The sequence below is a fragment of the Cotesia glomerata genome, linkage group LG5, assembly GCF_020080835.1.
Source record: "Cotesia glomerata isolate CgM1 linkage group LG5, MPM_Cglom_v2.3, whole genome shotgun sequence".
NCBI classification, from domain to species: domain Eukaryota; kingdom Metazoa; phylum Arthropoda; class Insecta; order Hymenoptera; family Braconidae; genus Cotesia; species Cotesia glomerata.
In genome coordinates, this window is record NC_058162.1 from 22,284,358 (window position 1) to 22,298,907 (window position 14,550).

General features: G+C 29.8%; 3 protein-coding genes across 3 annotated transcripts; 2 read left to right on the forward strand and 1 right to left on the reverse strand.

Annotated features, from left to right (window-relative positions):
* The first annotated feature begins 163 nt into the window (after positions 1–163).
* On the forward strand, positions 164–2,374 carry LOC123265726. Its single transcript, XM_044729603.1, has 3 exons — positions 164–434; positions 1,755–2,022; positions 2,087–2,374. Exons 1-3 carry the CDS (start codon positions 427–429, stop codon positions 2,192–2,194), a joined length of 384 nt encoding a protein of 127 aa, XP_044585538.1. The 5' UTR covers positions 164–426; the 3' UTR covers positions 2,195–2,374.
* On the reverse strand, positions 2,198–4,959 carry LOC123265724 (density-regulated protein homolog). Its single transcript, XM_044729601.1, has 4 exons — positions 4,652–4,959; positions 2,868–3,132; positions 2,402–2,541; positions 2,198–2,324 (listed from the first exon to the last, which is right to left on the reverse strand). Exons 1-4 carry the CDS (start codon positions 4,751–4,753, stop codon positions 2,280–2,282), a joined length of 552 nt encoding a protein of 183 aa, XP_044585536.1. The 5' UTR covers positions 4,754–4,959; the 3' UTR covers positions 2,198–2,279.
* Positions 4,960–5,341: 382 nt separating this feature from the next.
* On the forward strand, positions 5,342–14,438 carry LOC123265717 (clustered mitochondria protein homolog). The gene is made up of 3 exons (XM_044729585.1): positions 5,342–5,664; positions 8,097–8,764; positions 10,831–14,438. Exons 1-3 carry the CDS (start codon positions 5,580–5,582, stop codon positions 14,194–14,196), a joined length of 4,119 nt encoding a protein of 1,372 aa, XP_044585520.1. The 5' UTR covers positions 5,342–5,579; the 3' UTR covers positions 14,197–14,438.
* Positions 14,439–14,550: the final 112 nt, after the last annotated feature.

Genomic DNA, 14,550 nt, shown 5'->3' on the forward strand with positions numbered 1-14,550 from the left:
CAATTCTTTTGTCATGTTTTTGAGGTCATGATAAATTCTCCTGTGATTTCATTTATTGGTAAAAATTTCAAATGTCAAGTGACCTTATTGTTTTTTAATTGATAAAACATGATTTTCCATCTTATTAATTATTATTTTTTAATTTTTTTCAGTTAGATAAAATTTTATTTCAAATTTACTACTATTCTGGTGGCGACATCTTCTAGTCTGAAAAGAGGCTAGCAGACATTTTTGTGTGACTATATTCATAATATTGAGACTAAACTATAGACCATCAATAACTCCATGTGCTTTGTTGTTTATCTCAAGTCATTGTAAAGGTTCAGTTTTTTATTAATTTCGTCAAAAATCAGTGGATTAACAGGTTATCATTTGGAAGTAAAGTGACAAAATATTTAAAAAACACTGTTATTTATATAAAGTATTATGGAAGTGTAAGTAAAATATTTAATTTTGATTTAATCGATATAATTAAGAGGATCAGGAAAATTTTATCTCCAGCATGTTTATATGATAAAATAAGTTTTTTAAAATTAAATTTATAATACAGAAGTTAGCCGACATTTTTAATTTTTTGATTTTTTTTTTTTTTAATCATTTAATTAGTACTAAAAATATTTTTAAAAATTGCACTGTAGTTTTTCAAATTTTTTAGATGAAATTTTTTTTCTTATTTTTTTGTAATAGTTTTAATAAAATAAATTTATCAACATTTTTAGATGTCGGTTAATTTCATTTTCATTTAAATTTAGTATATTTGGAAGGGTCTTGATAAGAATTAGTGCCTACTCACGGTTTTATATATTTTTCAGTGATAGTAAATTTTTTATGGCATTATAGTTAGTAGACTTGGCCAGTTTTTAATTTTTTTTTAATAAAAAAATTTGTTTTGAAAAATTACTTTAAAAAAAATTGCATTTTATTAATTTCTTAAAATTTCTACATGTCAATTTTTTTTCTTATCTATTTTTGCCTTAATTTATTTGTCAAAAATATTATACAAATTATCAAATATCTACTAAATTAATTTTAATCACAGTGACTGCAGGTTGTTAATTGTTATTATGTATTCAACACCAAAAATATGAAATTTATTTGTTAAAAAAATTATTAAAATTATTAAATATCTTGCAAATTCATTTTCATCAATTTTTTATGTCAAATTTTTGGAGGAATTTTTAATAGTTTGTTGGCCCTATAAATTTGTTCTGTCACATTTGTCCATTAAATTATTTTTAATTGATCTTATCATATCATAATTATTTTTTAAATTTATTTAAAAAGTACCCAAATGTATAGTACGATAGAAATATCAAAAAATCGTAAAACCAAAGTTTTCCTCTTCACAATCCGTAAATCTCGGCAGTCACATTGGCAATTTTTTAATTTTATTTAACAAACAAATTTGTTCCGAAAAATTATTTTTAAAAAATTGCATCTTTAATTTTTTAAAATTTCTACATGTCAATTTTTTGTTCTTATTTATTTTTGCCATAATTTTTTTGTCAAAAATATTATAAAAATTATCAAACATCTACGAAATTAATTTTAATCACAGTGACTGCAGGTTGCTAGTTGTTATTATGTATTCAATACCAAAAATATGAAATTTCATAATATTTATACTGAAAAAAGTAAACTTGAATTTTGAAAAAAAGCATGTTTTTGTAATTTAATTTGTTGATAAACAAACAGATGATCAGGTGTCAAAAATCTTAATAATTAAAAATAATAACTTGTCTTAATGGTTATAGGGTTGAAGAAAACGTGGCTCATTTAAGTAATTATGAAGTACTGGCGCTATTAAACGAAAAGCAAGCCAATAAAAAGAACAAAAATCATCAACCACAAGCTACAGTATTTTTTTCCACAATAAAATATTTAAATGGAACTCCCTGCAGTACTCAAACTCCTGAAAAAATAAAAAATTTTTTGAAGGCCGTTCAACCATTCAAGTTAACCAAATGTGAGAAGTTGGCTTTGTTGAATTTAAGCCCGAGCACTCCGTTGGAAATGCAACTGGTAAGAAAATTTGATTTAATAAATAAACAAACTTTCAAATAATTCTAATAATATAATTTTTTAGATTGTCGAGGCCAGTGATGATGGTCGTTTGAGTGAAGCTGAAATTGATAGTTTACTGGAGCTGGTTCAAATCCATTTAGGTGACGGAAGCGCGAAGAATACAAGTTAATTATTTATTTTATTTACATTTTCTTTATTGTTAATATCTGAGGTGTGATAAATATTGTGCGATTGTATGAAATTTTATAAACTTATCATCTCTTCTGATCTCCCAAGTCGTCGATTGAGTCTTCGTCAATCTGTAATCAAATATATATTTATACAGAATAAAAAACTTTATTAAAAATAATTGAAGTGTTTTATGAAAAAAATATACCTGTGGCCATTTTTCCGGAATTACGTCAAACAAGTCGTCTTTAACATCTCCTTGAATAACTATTTCGTCGTCTCCAGTGACACTAGAACCGCAAGCGAATTTACTTCCGAAGAACTTGGCTGCGACCTTCAGATCAATATCTAAAAAAATAACGTTATTAATACATTTTTAATAACATTAATAATACATTAGAAAAAATTACATCTTTACACATTATTTAACAAAAATTTGTCGAAAATAAATTTTAATTGTTGTATTTTCACCTAAGATTTTCTCTGATGGTATGAGACCTCATACGAAAAATATTATAGTGAAAAAATGATAATAAAAAATTGAACATTCTTTAAGAATTGAATCGGGTAACAGGCTTAAAATAATAACTATCTATCTTTATTAATTATTAATACATTTAAACCGACGTCAATTAAGTACTGGAAGGTAACAGTAATTGAAAAAAAATAATTACCGAAAGTACTGAGGCCAGTGACCACTGTTACTGATTTCTTTTTACCCCTAGGGGCTCTAGAAACAGTAATCAGCTTAGGAACATCCTCTTTCTTCTTGGTTTTTAGCATCCCTTTACCACCTCGCTTCTGTCTTTTCTTCTCATCATCACCAGCACCAGACTCAGCGGTTCCGTCTTCCATCAGCTTCATCTTCTCGAATTCTTTTGGAAGATTTCTTTCCAGCCATTGCTTACATTTGTCGTACTCTGGGTAGTATTCACAGTACTGCAATATAATAATTATTATTAATCAAAATTTATAAGAATTTTTGTCAGTATAATTACTCGTTTATCTTATAAATTGTAATTAAGAATGGTAAAATGTTTGTTATATAAGCGATGGATAATTATCAAGGCTTCATAATCTTTGTTTCATTGAAAAATTATTTCTGTTTCTTACAATTTTTTGTAATTGTTTAGTTTCACGGTCATTTAGATTCTTTAATTATTCTATTATTCAACAGTGGATTTATGATCGTTATAATTTGAAAAAATACATTTTTTATTAATTTTAAAGATTTTAATTTTAACAAAAAATTTTATATCGACCGGAAATAATTAATAAAATATGTACACGTAATTCTACTAATTCTTTTTATATTTTAGGTGTTGAAATAAACAATTTAAACGAAAATAAATTTTTAAAAATGTCCATTTTTATGACACTGAAAATAGCATGAATATCATTAAATTAGCCGACATCTGAAAATTTTGATCATTTATTTTATTGAAAAAAATTTTTTTCTACTAAAAGAAAAAATTTCACCTGTAGAAAATTTTAAAAATTATTCGTGCAATTCTTTATATATATTTTTTTAGTTCAAATTTAATTAATAGAAAAAAATAAAAAATTACTGACCCTCGGCTAATTTTAGTATCATGAAATTAGCAGTCACGATAATTTTTTGATTTTTCTTGAAATATAAAAAAGCTCTAGAAAATTATTTTTGAAAAATTACATCGATAATTTTTAAAGCTTCTAAAGATGGAATTTTTCGAATAAATTTTTCTTGGTATAGTTTATTTGTTAAAAAAATTCGAAAAACTATCAGATATCTTTGTTTTTTATTATTCTATTTTTAATGAACGTTAAAGAAAAAAATATTTAATTGTTCATAAAAAATTCTTTTTATGAGTTAAAATATTGTGAACGGTGAAACAAAAAAAAAGTTAGCCGATATCTAAAATTTTTTTTTATGAAAAAATTATTACAAATAATTTCATTTGTAAAAAAATAGAAAAACTATAAGTGCAATTTTTGAAAAATATTTTTTAGTTCTTGAATAAATGAAAAAAAAAAATTATAAAGTCAAAAACGTCGGCTAACTTTAGTATTATAAACAATTTCAAAATTTTTCATCTTAAATCAATCAGTTTGTTCAAAGAAAAAATTCATAATTACAAAACTGATTGAAAAATGAAGTAAAATTCAATAATTAGCTATCATTTCTCTCAACTTTTGCTCAAAAAGTTCCTTATATTCAAGAAAATTTACATGATTCTCAAATCAGCAGACTTGACAATTTTTTTTATCAATTAAAACATTACTAAAAAAGTTTTCCAAAAAATTGTATTTATAATTTTTAAAATTTTTAAGATATAGAATATTTTATTTTAATTTTTTAAAAATAAATTTTGTCAATAATAAAAATCCTAAAAATTGTCATATTTCTGCTAATTAAATTTTCATTAAATTAACAAAGTAAAACTATTTTATTAAAAAAGATAAATAATTAAAAGTTTACTTCAAGAGGAAGAGAGCAGTTTCCACAATATTGAACTTGAATTGGATACGTGACATTGGGATCGGGTCCAAGATGAAATTCGGGTTGCTCTAGCTCAGCCATCTCGACAATTAATCACAATTTTAAAAAGAATAACAAATCAGTATAAAGATATAAATTAAAAAAATTATGTAAAAATACAAGCAGTCTTTCTTCTTAGTATTAATAAATAAAACAATTATAACAAAGCTTAATAAATCGATGTAATATGCACAATTGTTTGCTTTTTTTACGGCGACGAATTAGCGATCGTTACGAGGTTATGTGATATACAGCAAGTATATATTTTTTATAAGTTTAATAATAGTTCGAATAAAACTCACCAGAGAGCGTTAGCGGTATTAGTTTGCGCGGTGATAATTTTTCTCTCTCAGTCAGACTCAGCGCTTAGGATGACAATTAAAAAAAGAGAGAAGATGATGGTTGGTCAGGGAGTGACTGTTGCAGCAGTGGTTCACTAGAAACAGAGATAAATATATATATAGTTAGTTTTGTGTACATATATAATACAAGGTATAAATATATCATACAGATAAAGAGACAGATAAATATAAAAAACATGAGGAGCGAAGAGGAAGAAGAAGAAAAAGCAACTATACTACTAGCGAGCAGTAATAGAGAACAATTACGATTTCCACCGTCTAATTCTTGGGAGCAGCAGCAGCAGCAGTATCACCGCGGATAATTCTCCACACTGTTCACGGCCTCGTTGCCGTGATTTTCATCAGTAATTGAATTAATTATTTTTAAGTGTTTAAATTTTATTTAACAGTTCCTAAATATTTTAAATAAAACCAGAGTTTTATCCAGCATAAAATCTATATTATAAATATTAATAACTGTGGTGACAAAGTTATTTAAATTTATTGACGAGAGTTTTAAGTGGGACATGGCTCTTGGGTCTCAAGTTGAAGCAAACGGCAAGGATGGAGCCGTACAAATTCCGATGGTTAATGGGAACGACAAACGTGTTGGTGAGATAACTCTCCAAGTATATTTTATCTAAATAATAATACTACTTTATTTATTTATTTCATTTTTTAGTTAATTCTTATTTTGTGTTAATAAAAACCGCGAGTCTCTTCAAGATACCGGGCATCGCACTCTCATGTGTTATATAACATTCAATTGCACATACAGCTTCGAGGTCTCGTGGTCATGTGAGCTCGATACTCACATTATTACACTTATATACTTTTTAATAATTCAATTCAAGTTATTTTTTACTTTACTACTTACTACGACTATTGTTCCTCATTATAATAATTATTCATTGTCAAGGGTACTAATTTATTGGAGCTATCAATTAGTTGATTAAATAATCCCGCTGTAATTATTATGAATTATTCCACTGAGAATTTATGCGAGATATTAACCGTACATTGCAAGTTAAATTACAAGGTTGCATCATCTCGCAATATTTTACTCCTAAAGTATTTTTTTTAAAAAACTTTGAGACTTTCTTATTTAAGTATACAAATAGTGTAAATAGATTTTTAAATTAACACGAAAAAAAAGGCTAGTGTACCCGAATACCAAAGTATGAGACCACGTGACAGACAACGTGGTTTCTTACTTTTTTCCCGGCGTGATATTTAACATTTCGGTGTTTTTTTCGCCGTGAGATTCATTTTGATATTATTTTAGTTTATTTTTTGTTTTAATATTGTTAGGCTTATTGAATAATTGAATATTTTAATTCATGAAACCTTGGACTTGAAACCTACCCAGAGACCCACGGGTAGAGGAAACCATTTAAAGGAGGGGAGTAAGAACGAAAAAAGTAAAAGAACAAGAGAATGTGAGAATGAAGCACTTTTTGCTTTTTTAGTTCAGTGTCTTTCTGTTTTTTTTTTATTTATTTAACTTTTGTTGTTTATTTAATTTTTATTATGGAGCAATTCCATTAATTATTGAGTGCTGAGTAATCTTTCAAAAGAATATACACTAAATGAAAAGAGATAACCCGTGGTTATCTGAATTGATTTGCTAATAACATTTGTTGGCGCTTTTTTAAATTATAATATTAAAAACAGAAATAATAATAACAATGATAAATATAAAAATAATTTTATAAATAATTATAATGCAAAAAATTAATTAATTACTTGCAATATTTCGTTAAGTTCTTAGAAAATTGTTGAATATTTAATAAAAATTTTATAATTTATTTATTTATTTATTTTAACAGTACATTGAACCCTACAGCAATGCCAATAATTGGGTTCCATAGAAAAAGAAATGAATATAACAATTGTTTTATTATAGTAAAGCTTAAATATAAAATTAATAGTAGTAAGTCTATGCTTTATCTGATAAATTGATCATATATTATTTGATAGTAATTAACAATTAGATAGGATGCACTAAGTCAGTGTCCAATTGACAATTGTCCAATGTATAAGTTAATTATAATAATTAACTTATACATTTACAGTTGAAAAAAAAAAAATTAACAATATTTTTTATTTTATTAAATAAATTAAAAAAAATTTTTTTTAAGTTTCTATAAATTTATTGAAAGATTTATGAAATTAATAAGAAAATTTGGTAAATATTTACAAGTGAAGTCAACAATTTTCATTTTCATTTTTTTGAACGAAATTTCTATTTGATTTTATTGATATACTTTTTTTTTTAAAAATATATAAAAAAATAAACAATTAAAAAAAAAATTGACTCACAATTTTAACAAATTTTCAAAATAATTGATAAATTTTTTAGAAAATTGTGATATTCAATTTTTTTTTTTAAATTGTTTGTTTTCTTATGTACTTTTCAAAAAAAAATATATCAAAAACATCAAAAAAAGATAAAATAGAAATTTTATCAAAAAACATGAAATCCAAAATTTTTTCCAACTATCAAAGATGATTTTTTAATTGAAATATTATTTTTTTTATATTTTCGATATCACCACAATAAATTCGCCGTAAAAACAAAGAAGTTAAAAAAAAAATATGATCCATCAATTCGTCTATCATTTTTTATGTCCAAATATAGGTTTGGCCCCACTTGTAAATAATTACCGACAATTTTTTTTTAACTTTAATTTTTTAATGATAATAATAATTATTATTATTAAAAAAATTTTCAATGTTTATAACATTTTTTTTTACAATACTGTCGTTTAAAATGTACACATAAATTTCATATAAATAGTTTGCTGATAAAAATACTTTTGGCATTTAGGAGTACACTCTGATTTACATTGCGTGTATTTATAAGTTTACTCGTGAATGCAAGGGAGTCCGTGCTACCCCTCTTATTCCTCTGTCTAAAACGAATTCTTCTTGGTCTTCTCCGTAGTTATCTGTTTGTTATTCATTATAAATTATAAACTACTATTACTATTATTATCATAACAAGTTATATTAATTCATATTTTATAAATTAAATTTTTTAGATGACGAGCAGCAAGATAACGAGGCGAATGGAAGCAATTCCAGTGATAATATTTTGGAGAAGGGTGAAGTAGAGGCTACGAAGGAGGGGGAGAAGGAAAAAGACAAAGAAAAAGACGCTGACGACAAGGAAAAAGATGGCGAGCAGGAAGTAGTTTTTATACAGGACATGGGCTTCACGGTTAAAATCGTGAGCCCGGGTGGCGAGCCCTTTGACATCCAGGTCTCGAGCATGGAGCTGGTCCAGGAAATCCACCAACTGCTGATGGACCGCGAGGACACATGCCATCGCACGTGTTTCTCTCTGCAGCTCGACGGCAACACGCTAGATAATTTTGCGGAGTTGAAAAACATCGAGGGGCTGAAAGAGGGCTCGATCATCAAGGTCGTTGAGGAGCCTTACACGATGCGCGAGGCCCGGATTCATGTGAGACATGTGCGCGATTTACTTAAATCCGTCGATCCGGCAGACGCTTATAACGGGGTAGAGTGCAGCAGTTTGTCCTTTTTGAATGTCGTTACCAATGGAGACATTATGGAGAAGAAAAAAACACGGACAGATGCTATCGATTGCACGCCTCCTGATTATATTATACCGGGGTCCAAGGAAAGGCCGCTTTTACCTCTTCAACCTCAGGCGAAAGAACAGAAATGCCCGCCGTGTTTAAAGGTACTTTTTCTTTCGATATTTTTAATTTTTTATTCAACAATATTGCTATGAGCAATCCTATTAATTCATTCAATGAAAACAAAAATTAATTTGAATCAAGAGGAAAATTTTTGAACCAAGAAAATAATTTATAATTATTTACAAGTGGGGTCCACCATTTTAATTTTTATTTTTTTGAATGAAAATCAAATTTTTATTTGATTTTATTGATATATTTTTTTTCAAAAATACATAAAACAATGAAAAATTAAAAAAAAAATAAGTTGATTATCACAATTTTAACAAATTTTCAAAAAAATTTATTAATTTTTTAGAAAGTAGTGATATTCAACTTTTTTTTTTAAGTTGTTCATTTTTTTATGTACTTTTAAAAAAAAAAAATATATATCAAAAAAAGATAAAATAGAAATTTTATCCAAAAATATGAGAGCCAAAATTTTTTCCAACTTTTAAAGGCAAAAAAACTATTCAAATCTTTATTTTTTTCTTTCACGGCATATTTTATCATAAATGCGCCGTAAAAACAAGCAGAATAAAAAAGAAATTAAAAAATGTTAGTTTTTCACCTAAATATGGCCAAAAATAGGGTGGACCCCACTTATAAATAATTACCAAATAATTTTGAAAAGTTTCATTGTCTTGAATCAAGATGAAAAATTCTTGAATTAAGTATAATTTACTTAAACCAAGAAAAATTTCGTAGTTTATTCAAAATTATTTACTTAATTCAATTCAATTTTTTTCTGTGTTTCTATTCTTAAATTTATAATCAATATTTCAAAGTATGTTCAGTATATCAATGAAATATTTATTATTATTAGCAATCAATCTTTAAGAAGCTTGAGGGAAAATTACTTGGAAATGGCTTTCTCTCATTACTCTTTTTTAACTCAATGACGACTAGATTTCCATAAATGCATGCGTTTCATTGCATTTTTATGAGCAATCTACATTTTTTAATCTTTTTAACACAACGTTAATGTTTGATAAATTTTTATGTTTGAATTATACTTTAAAATATCGAATTAAAATTATTTTAATGAATTAATAATACGCACTTAGAATTAAAAAAAAAATCAATTTTTTTTGTAAAGCTTTTTCTTAAAACTTTCTTTTTAAAGTTTCTCACTCTACTTTTTACACAATTTCCTTAAGTATATTTTTAAGTAATTGATTCAAGGATTAACAATTCATAAATATTTATATTATTATAAACATTTTTCATCCAAAATCGATTATTTTTTTTTTCAAGCTATCTTGTAGGAAATTATGGATAGGATTGATAATAAATAATGAGAAAATATAATAATAATAATATTATTATTATTATTATTATTATTATTATTATTATTATTATTATCTACGTAGATTGATTCAAATAGAATCTTTATTTTTAAAAAATCGAGTTTAGTCGCAGACTAACTATAATGTTAAAACTATTTTATTGTGAGGTCTAACCTTCTGTATTGTCCTTAGTAAAATACATGTTTTTCTTCCTAACTAAGACCGTAATATTTGGTTATACTGCACATAGTAAAATAAGGAGTACTTTGTACACTTTAAGGTGATAAAATCAAGCCTATACAGGCTTTCTTATTCTAGCTGCACAAATGTGCCTTAAATGTATTTTTCACATTTCAAAATTAATAAAATAAAATATACAATTTTTCTAAAATAAATATTTCTAAGAACAAAATATTTAAAATATAAAACTAAAAGTTTTGTAACTGGGATTTATTTTTGCTCAGAGAATCCAACATACCTCCCATATATTTTCTACAAGAGCTAGAAAAATAATTATTAAAAAAAAAAGAAAGAATTAATTAAAGTTCAAGTCACTACTAGAAGTGTATTTATTTTTTTTTTATTAATCAATAAAACTTCTTCAGAAAATTATTAAATCAAAAAAAAAAAAAGTTTTAATAGAAATAACTTATCTAAATGAAGTTGTAGATAATTTATTGTAATCTTTTAAAAAATTTAGCAATTTTAATTTTTACATCTTCATAATTTATTAATATTTAAAAAAAAAAAAGTATTTTAAGTTAATAGAATAATATTTCCAGGTCTTAACAACATCAGGATGGAATCCACCGCCAGGTTACAGGAAATTACATGGAGATTTAATGTATCTACAGGTGATTACCTTAGAAGATAAGCAGTATTATGTAACTGCGTGCGCGCGTGGTTTTTTTGTAAATCAGTCTTCGAAGGAAACGTTTAACCCAAAGCCAGCGACTCCAAGCCACCTGTGTCACAGCTTGATCGAGCTGCTGAACCAACTAAGCCCAGCATTCAAACGCGGATTCGCAGCGATGCAGCGCCGAAGAACTCAGCGACATCCTTTCGAGAGAGTCGCGACGCCTTATCAACTGTACGCTTGGTGTGCCCCCCAAACCGAGCATACAATCGACGCGATTCGCGCAGAAGATACTTTTTCAGCGAAGCTGGGATACGAGGAACACATACCTGGACAAACGCGCGACTGGAATGAAGAGTTACAAACTACCAGAGAATTACCACGTAAAAATCTTCCCGAGAGACTGCTCCGAGAACGTGCCATATTCAAAGTACACAGCGATTTCGTTGCCGCAGCGACCCGAGGCGCAGTCGCCGTTATTGACGGCAACGTAATGGCCATAAATCCTGGAGAAGAAGCCAAAATGCAGATGTTTATATGGAACAATATATTTTTCTCACTAGGTTTTGATGTTCGTGATCACTATAAGGAGCTAGGTGGAGATGCTGCGGCTTTTGTTGCCCCGCGAAATGACCTCCAGGGTGTGCGAGTCTACGCAGCTGTTGATTTACCAGGTCTTTATACTCTAGGCACCGTTGTAATTGATTACCGGGGTTACAGAGTCACTGCTCAGTCAATTATTCCCGGAATTCTGGAACGCGAGCAAGAGCAGTCGGTTGTCTATGGGTCTATAGACTTTGGAAAAACAGTTTTGACTCATCCAAAGTACCTGGAGCTGCTAAACAAAGCTGGTCAGCAGTTAAAAATCTTGCCTCACAAGGTTATAAACGACGCGGGTGAAGAAATAGAATTATGCAGTAGCGTAGAGTGCAAAGGAATTATCGGAAACGACTCTCGTCATTACGTATTAGATTTATTACGTACATTTCCTCCAGATGTTAATTTTTTGAAGCTAGATGGCGTTGAGCTGAGCAAAGAAGCGCGAGCTCTGGGATTCCCAATTGAACACAAGCATCGGTTAGCGTGTTTGAGACAAGAGCTTATTGATTCTTTTGTAGAGGCTCGCTATGTTCAGTTTATCAAACACGCTGCTGTTCATTTGCAACAGTTGACTTCTTCCAGGTTATCCCAACAGATGGAAAAAGAATCGATTGGCGAGAAGGAAAAGGAAAAGGAGAAAGAAAACGAAAAAGATGAGGCTAAAGCTAAAAAGGAAGAGTCTGTTAGCGCTGTGGTAATTGATAGTAATAAAGAAACTTCCGAACAGTCGACAATTGAAGCGGATGAAGCTAAGAAAATTGTCGAGAGTATCACCGACTCGATAACAGGAGGTGAGAAACAAGAGCTGGAAGAAAGCACCAAAGAAATAGTTCGTAGAGCCGCTGCGGCTGTAGGAAGTCTTCGTGAGGCTGAATTTGATGTTAAATTTAACCCAGACGTCTATTCACCAGGAGTCCGTCACCCGGATCCGAATGGTGAAGCTATAAAGAAACAACGTCAATTAGTTCGCGACGCCGCTGACTTTTTGCTTACAGTCCAGCTTCCGACATTCATTCGCGAGTGTCTAGATCACACCGCTGCAGCGACAGATGGCAGCACTCTTGTAGAAGCGCTCCACGGTCGTGGTATCAACGTTCGTTATCTCGGTAAATTAGCCGTCATGCTGGCTATAGTGCCTCAACTTAAATACTTGCATCGTATTTCTGTATCAGAGTTGATTTTAAGATCAGCTAAGCACATATTCACCTCTTACATGCAAGGAACAGAGTTAATGAGCCTCTCGGCGGCGATAAGTCACTTTCTTAATTGTCTGTTATCATCAGCACAGCTTCCTCATCCGCAATTAAACTTGGAGGAGCTGCAGAGTAAAACTGCGAAGCGACGTAATAAACGTAAAGGAAGAAACAATGGCCCGCATCAGTCAGAAGTTGAGTGGGCGAGTTTGACACCTAAATCACTTTGGCAGCAAATCAAAGCTGACTTAAAGAGCTACTATGATTGGGAAACGTTAGCTCCGGAGTCGCTAGATGCTACTATTGAGCATTTTAATCTCCAGAAAATTTCTCTCCTTCGTGGGTTCTGTATTAAAACAGGAATTCAAATTCTTTTGCGTGAATACAATTTTGAGAATAAAAATAGAGCTACGTTTTTTGAGGAAGATATTCTGAACATATTCCCGGTGGTGAAGCATATTAATCCGCGTGCTAGTGACGCTTATAATTTCTACACTACTGGCCAGAGCAAAATTCAGCAGGGGTACCTCAAAGACGGGTACGAATTGATAAGCGAAGCCCTTAATTTGCTGAACAACGTTTATGGCGCAATGCATCCTGAAATAGCCCAGTGTTTGAGAATGCTCGCGAGATTGAACTATATAATGGGCGATCACGGTGAAGCACTAGCAACTCAGCAGAAAGCGGTTCTTATGTCTGAGCGTGTGAGTGGTATCGATCACCCTTACACCATCACCGAGTATATCCACTTGGCGCTTTATTCGTTTGCCAACGGACAAGTATCTGTGTCTTTAAGACTTCTCTATCGAGCTCGGTACTTGGCTTTGCTTGTTTGCGGAGAGGATCATCCTGAGGTAGCGCTTATCGACAGCAATATTTCACTCATCCTCCACGCAGTAGGGGAGTATGAACTTTCTTTACGTTTTCTTGAGCACGCTCTGGCGCTCAATTTAAGATACCATGGACCTCGCTCGCTAAAAGTTGCCGTTTCTTATCACTTGGTCGCGAGGACGCAGTCGTGTATGGGAGACTTCCGTGCTGCCTTGAATAATGAGAAGGAAACTTACGCTATTTACAAGCAACAGCTAGGAGAAGAGCACGAGAAGACTCGGGAAAGCAGCGATTGTCTGAGACATTTGACCCAGCAAGCTGTGGTGCTTCAGAAAAAAATGAATGAATTGTACACTGGGAAGTCTAGTCTCAGTTTGCCGCCCATTCAGATCCAGCCACCTTCTATGGGATCTGTTTTAGATTTACTTAATGTTATCAATGGGATCTTGTTTGTTCAAATTAGTCAGCAGGATATTGAAAACTTGAAGGCGGAGATTGAAAAACGACAGAAGGAACAGATACCTGAAAATGATATCAAACGTCAAGATAGCAAGAGTTCAACGCCTATGATTAATGAGACAGATAAAATACTTGCTATTACTCAAGACACTTGCACAAATACTGAGAATAACAAAGAGACCAGAAAGTCAATAGCCACGGACAGTTGAATTTTTTAATATTTATAAGTTTCGTATCGCTTTATTTTTAGTCTTATATTGTTAGAGTTAATACATCGCGTTACTAAAACCAAAAGGGAGTGTAAAAAAATTTTTTTTTTTTCTTTAACTACACGGAAAGAACATGACACTGGATATCATCCTAGATTATACTCAGTGATATCGGTGGTGAAAAAAAATTTCAGATAGTATTTAAGACAATATTTGACTATCCTAATATCTAAAATATATAATAGATATGATAGTGCTAAGTGCGCAGGTGCTAGAAAAAAAATGGCGGAGATATCACTGAGTATAATCCAAGATTTTGATGAGTATAATCCAAATTATACAGGATACTATCTC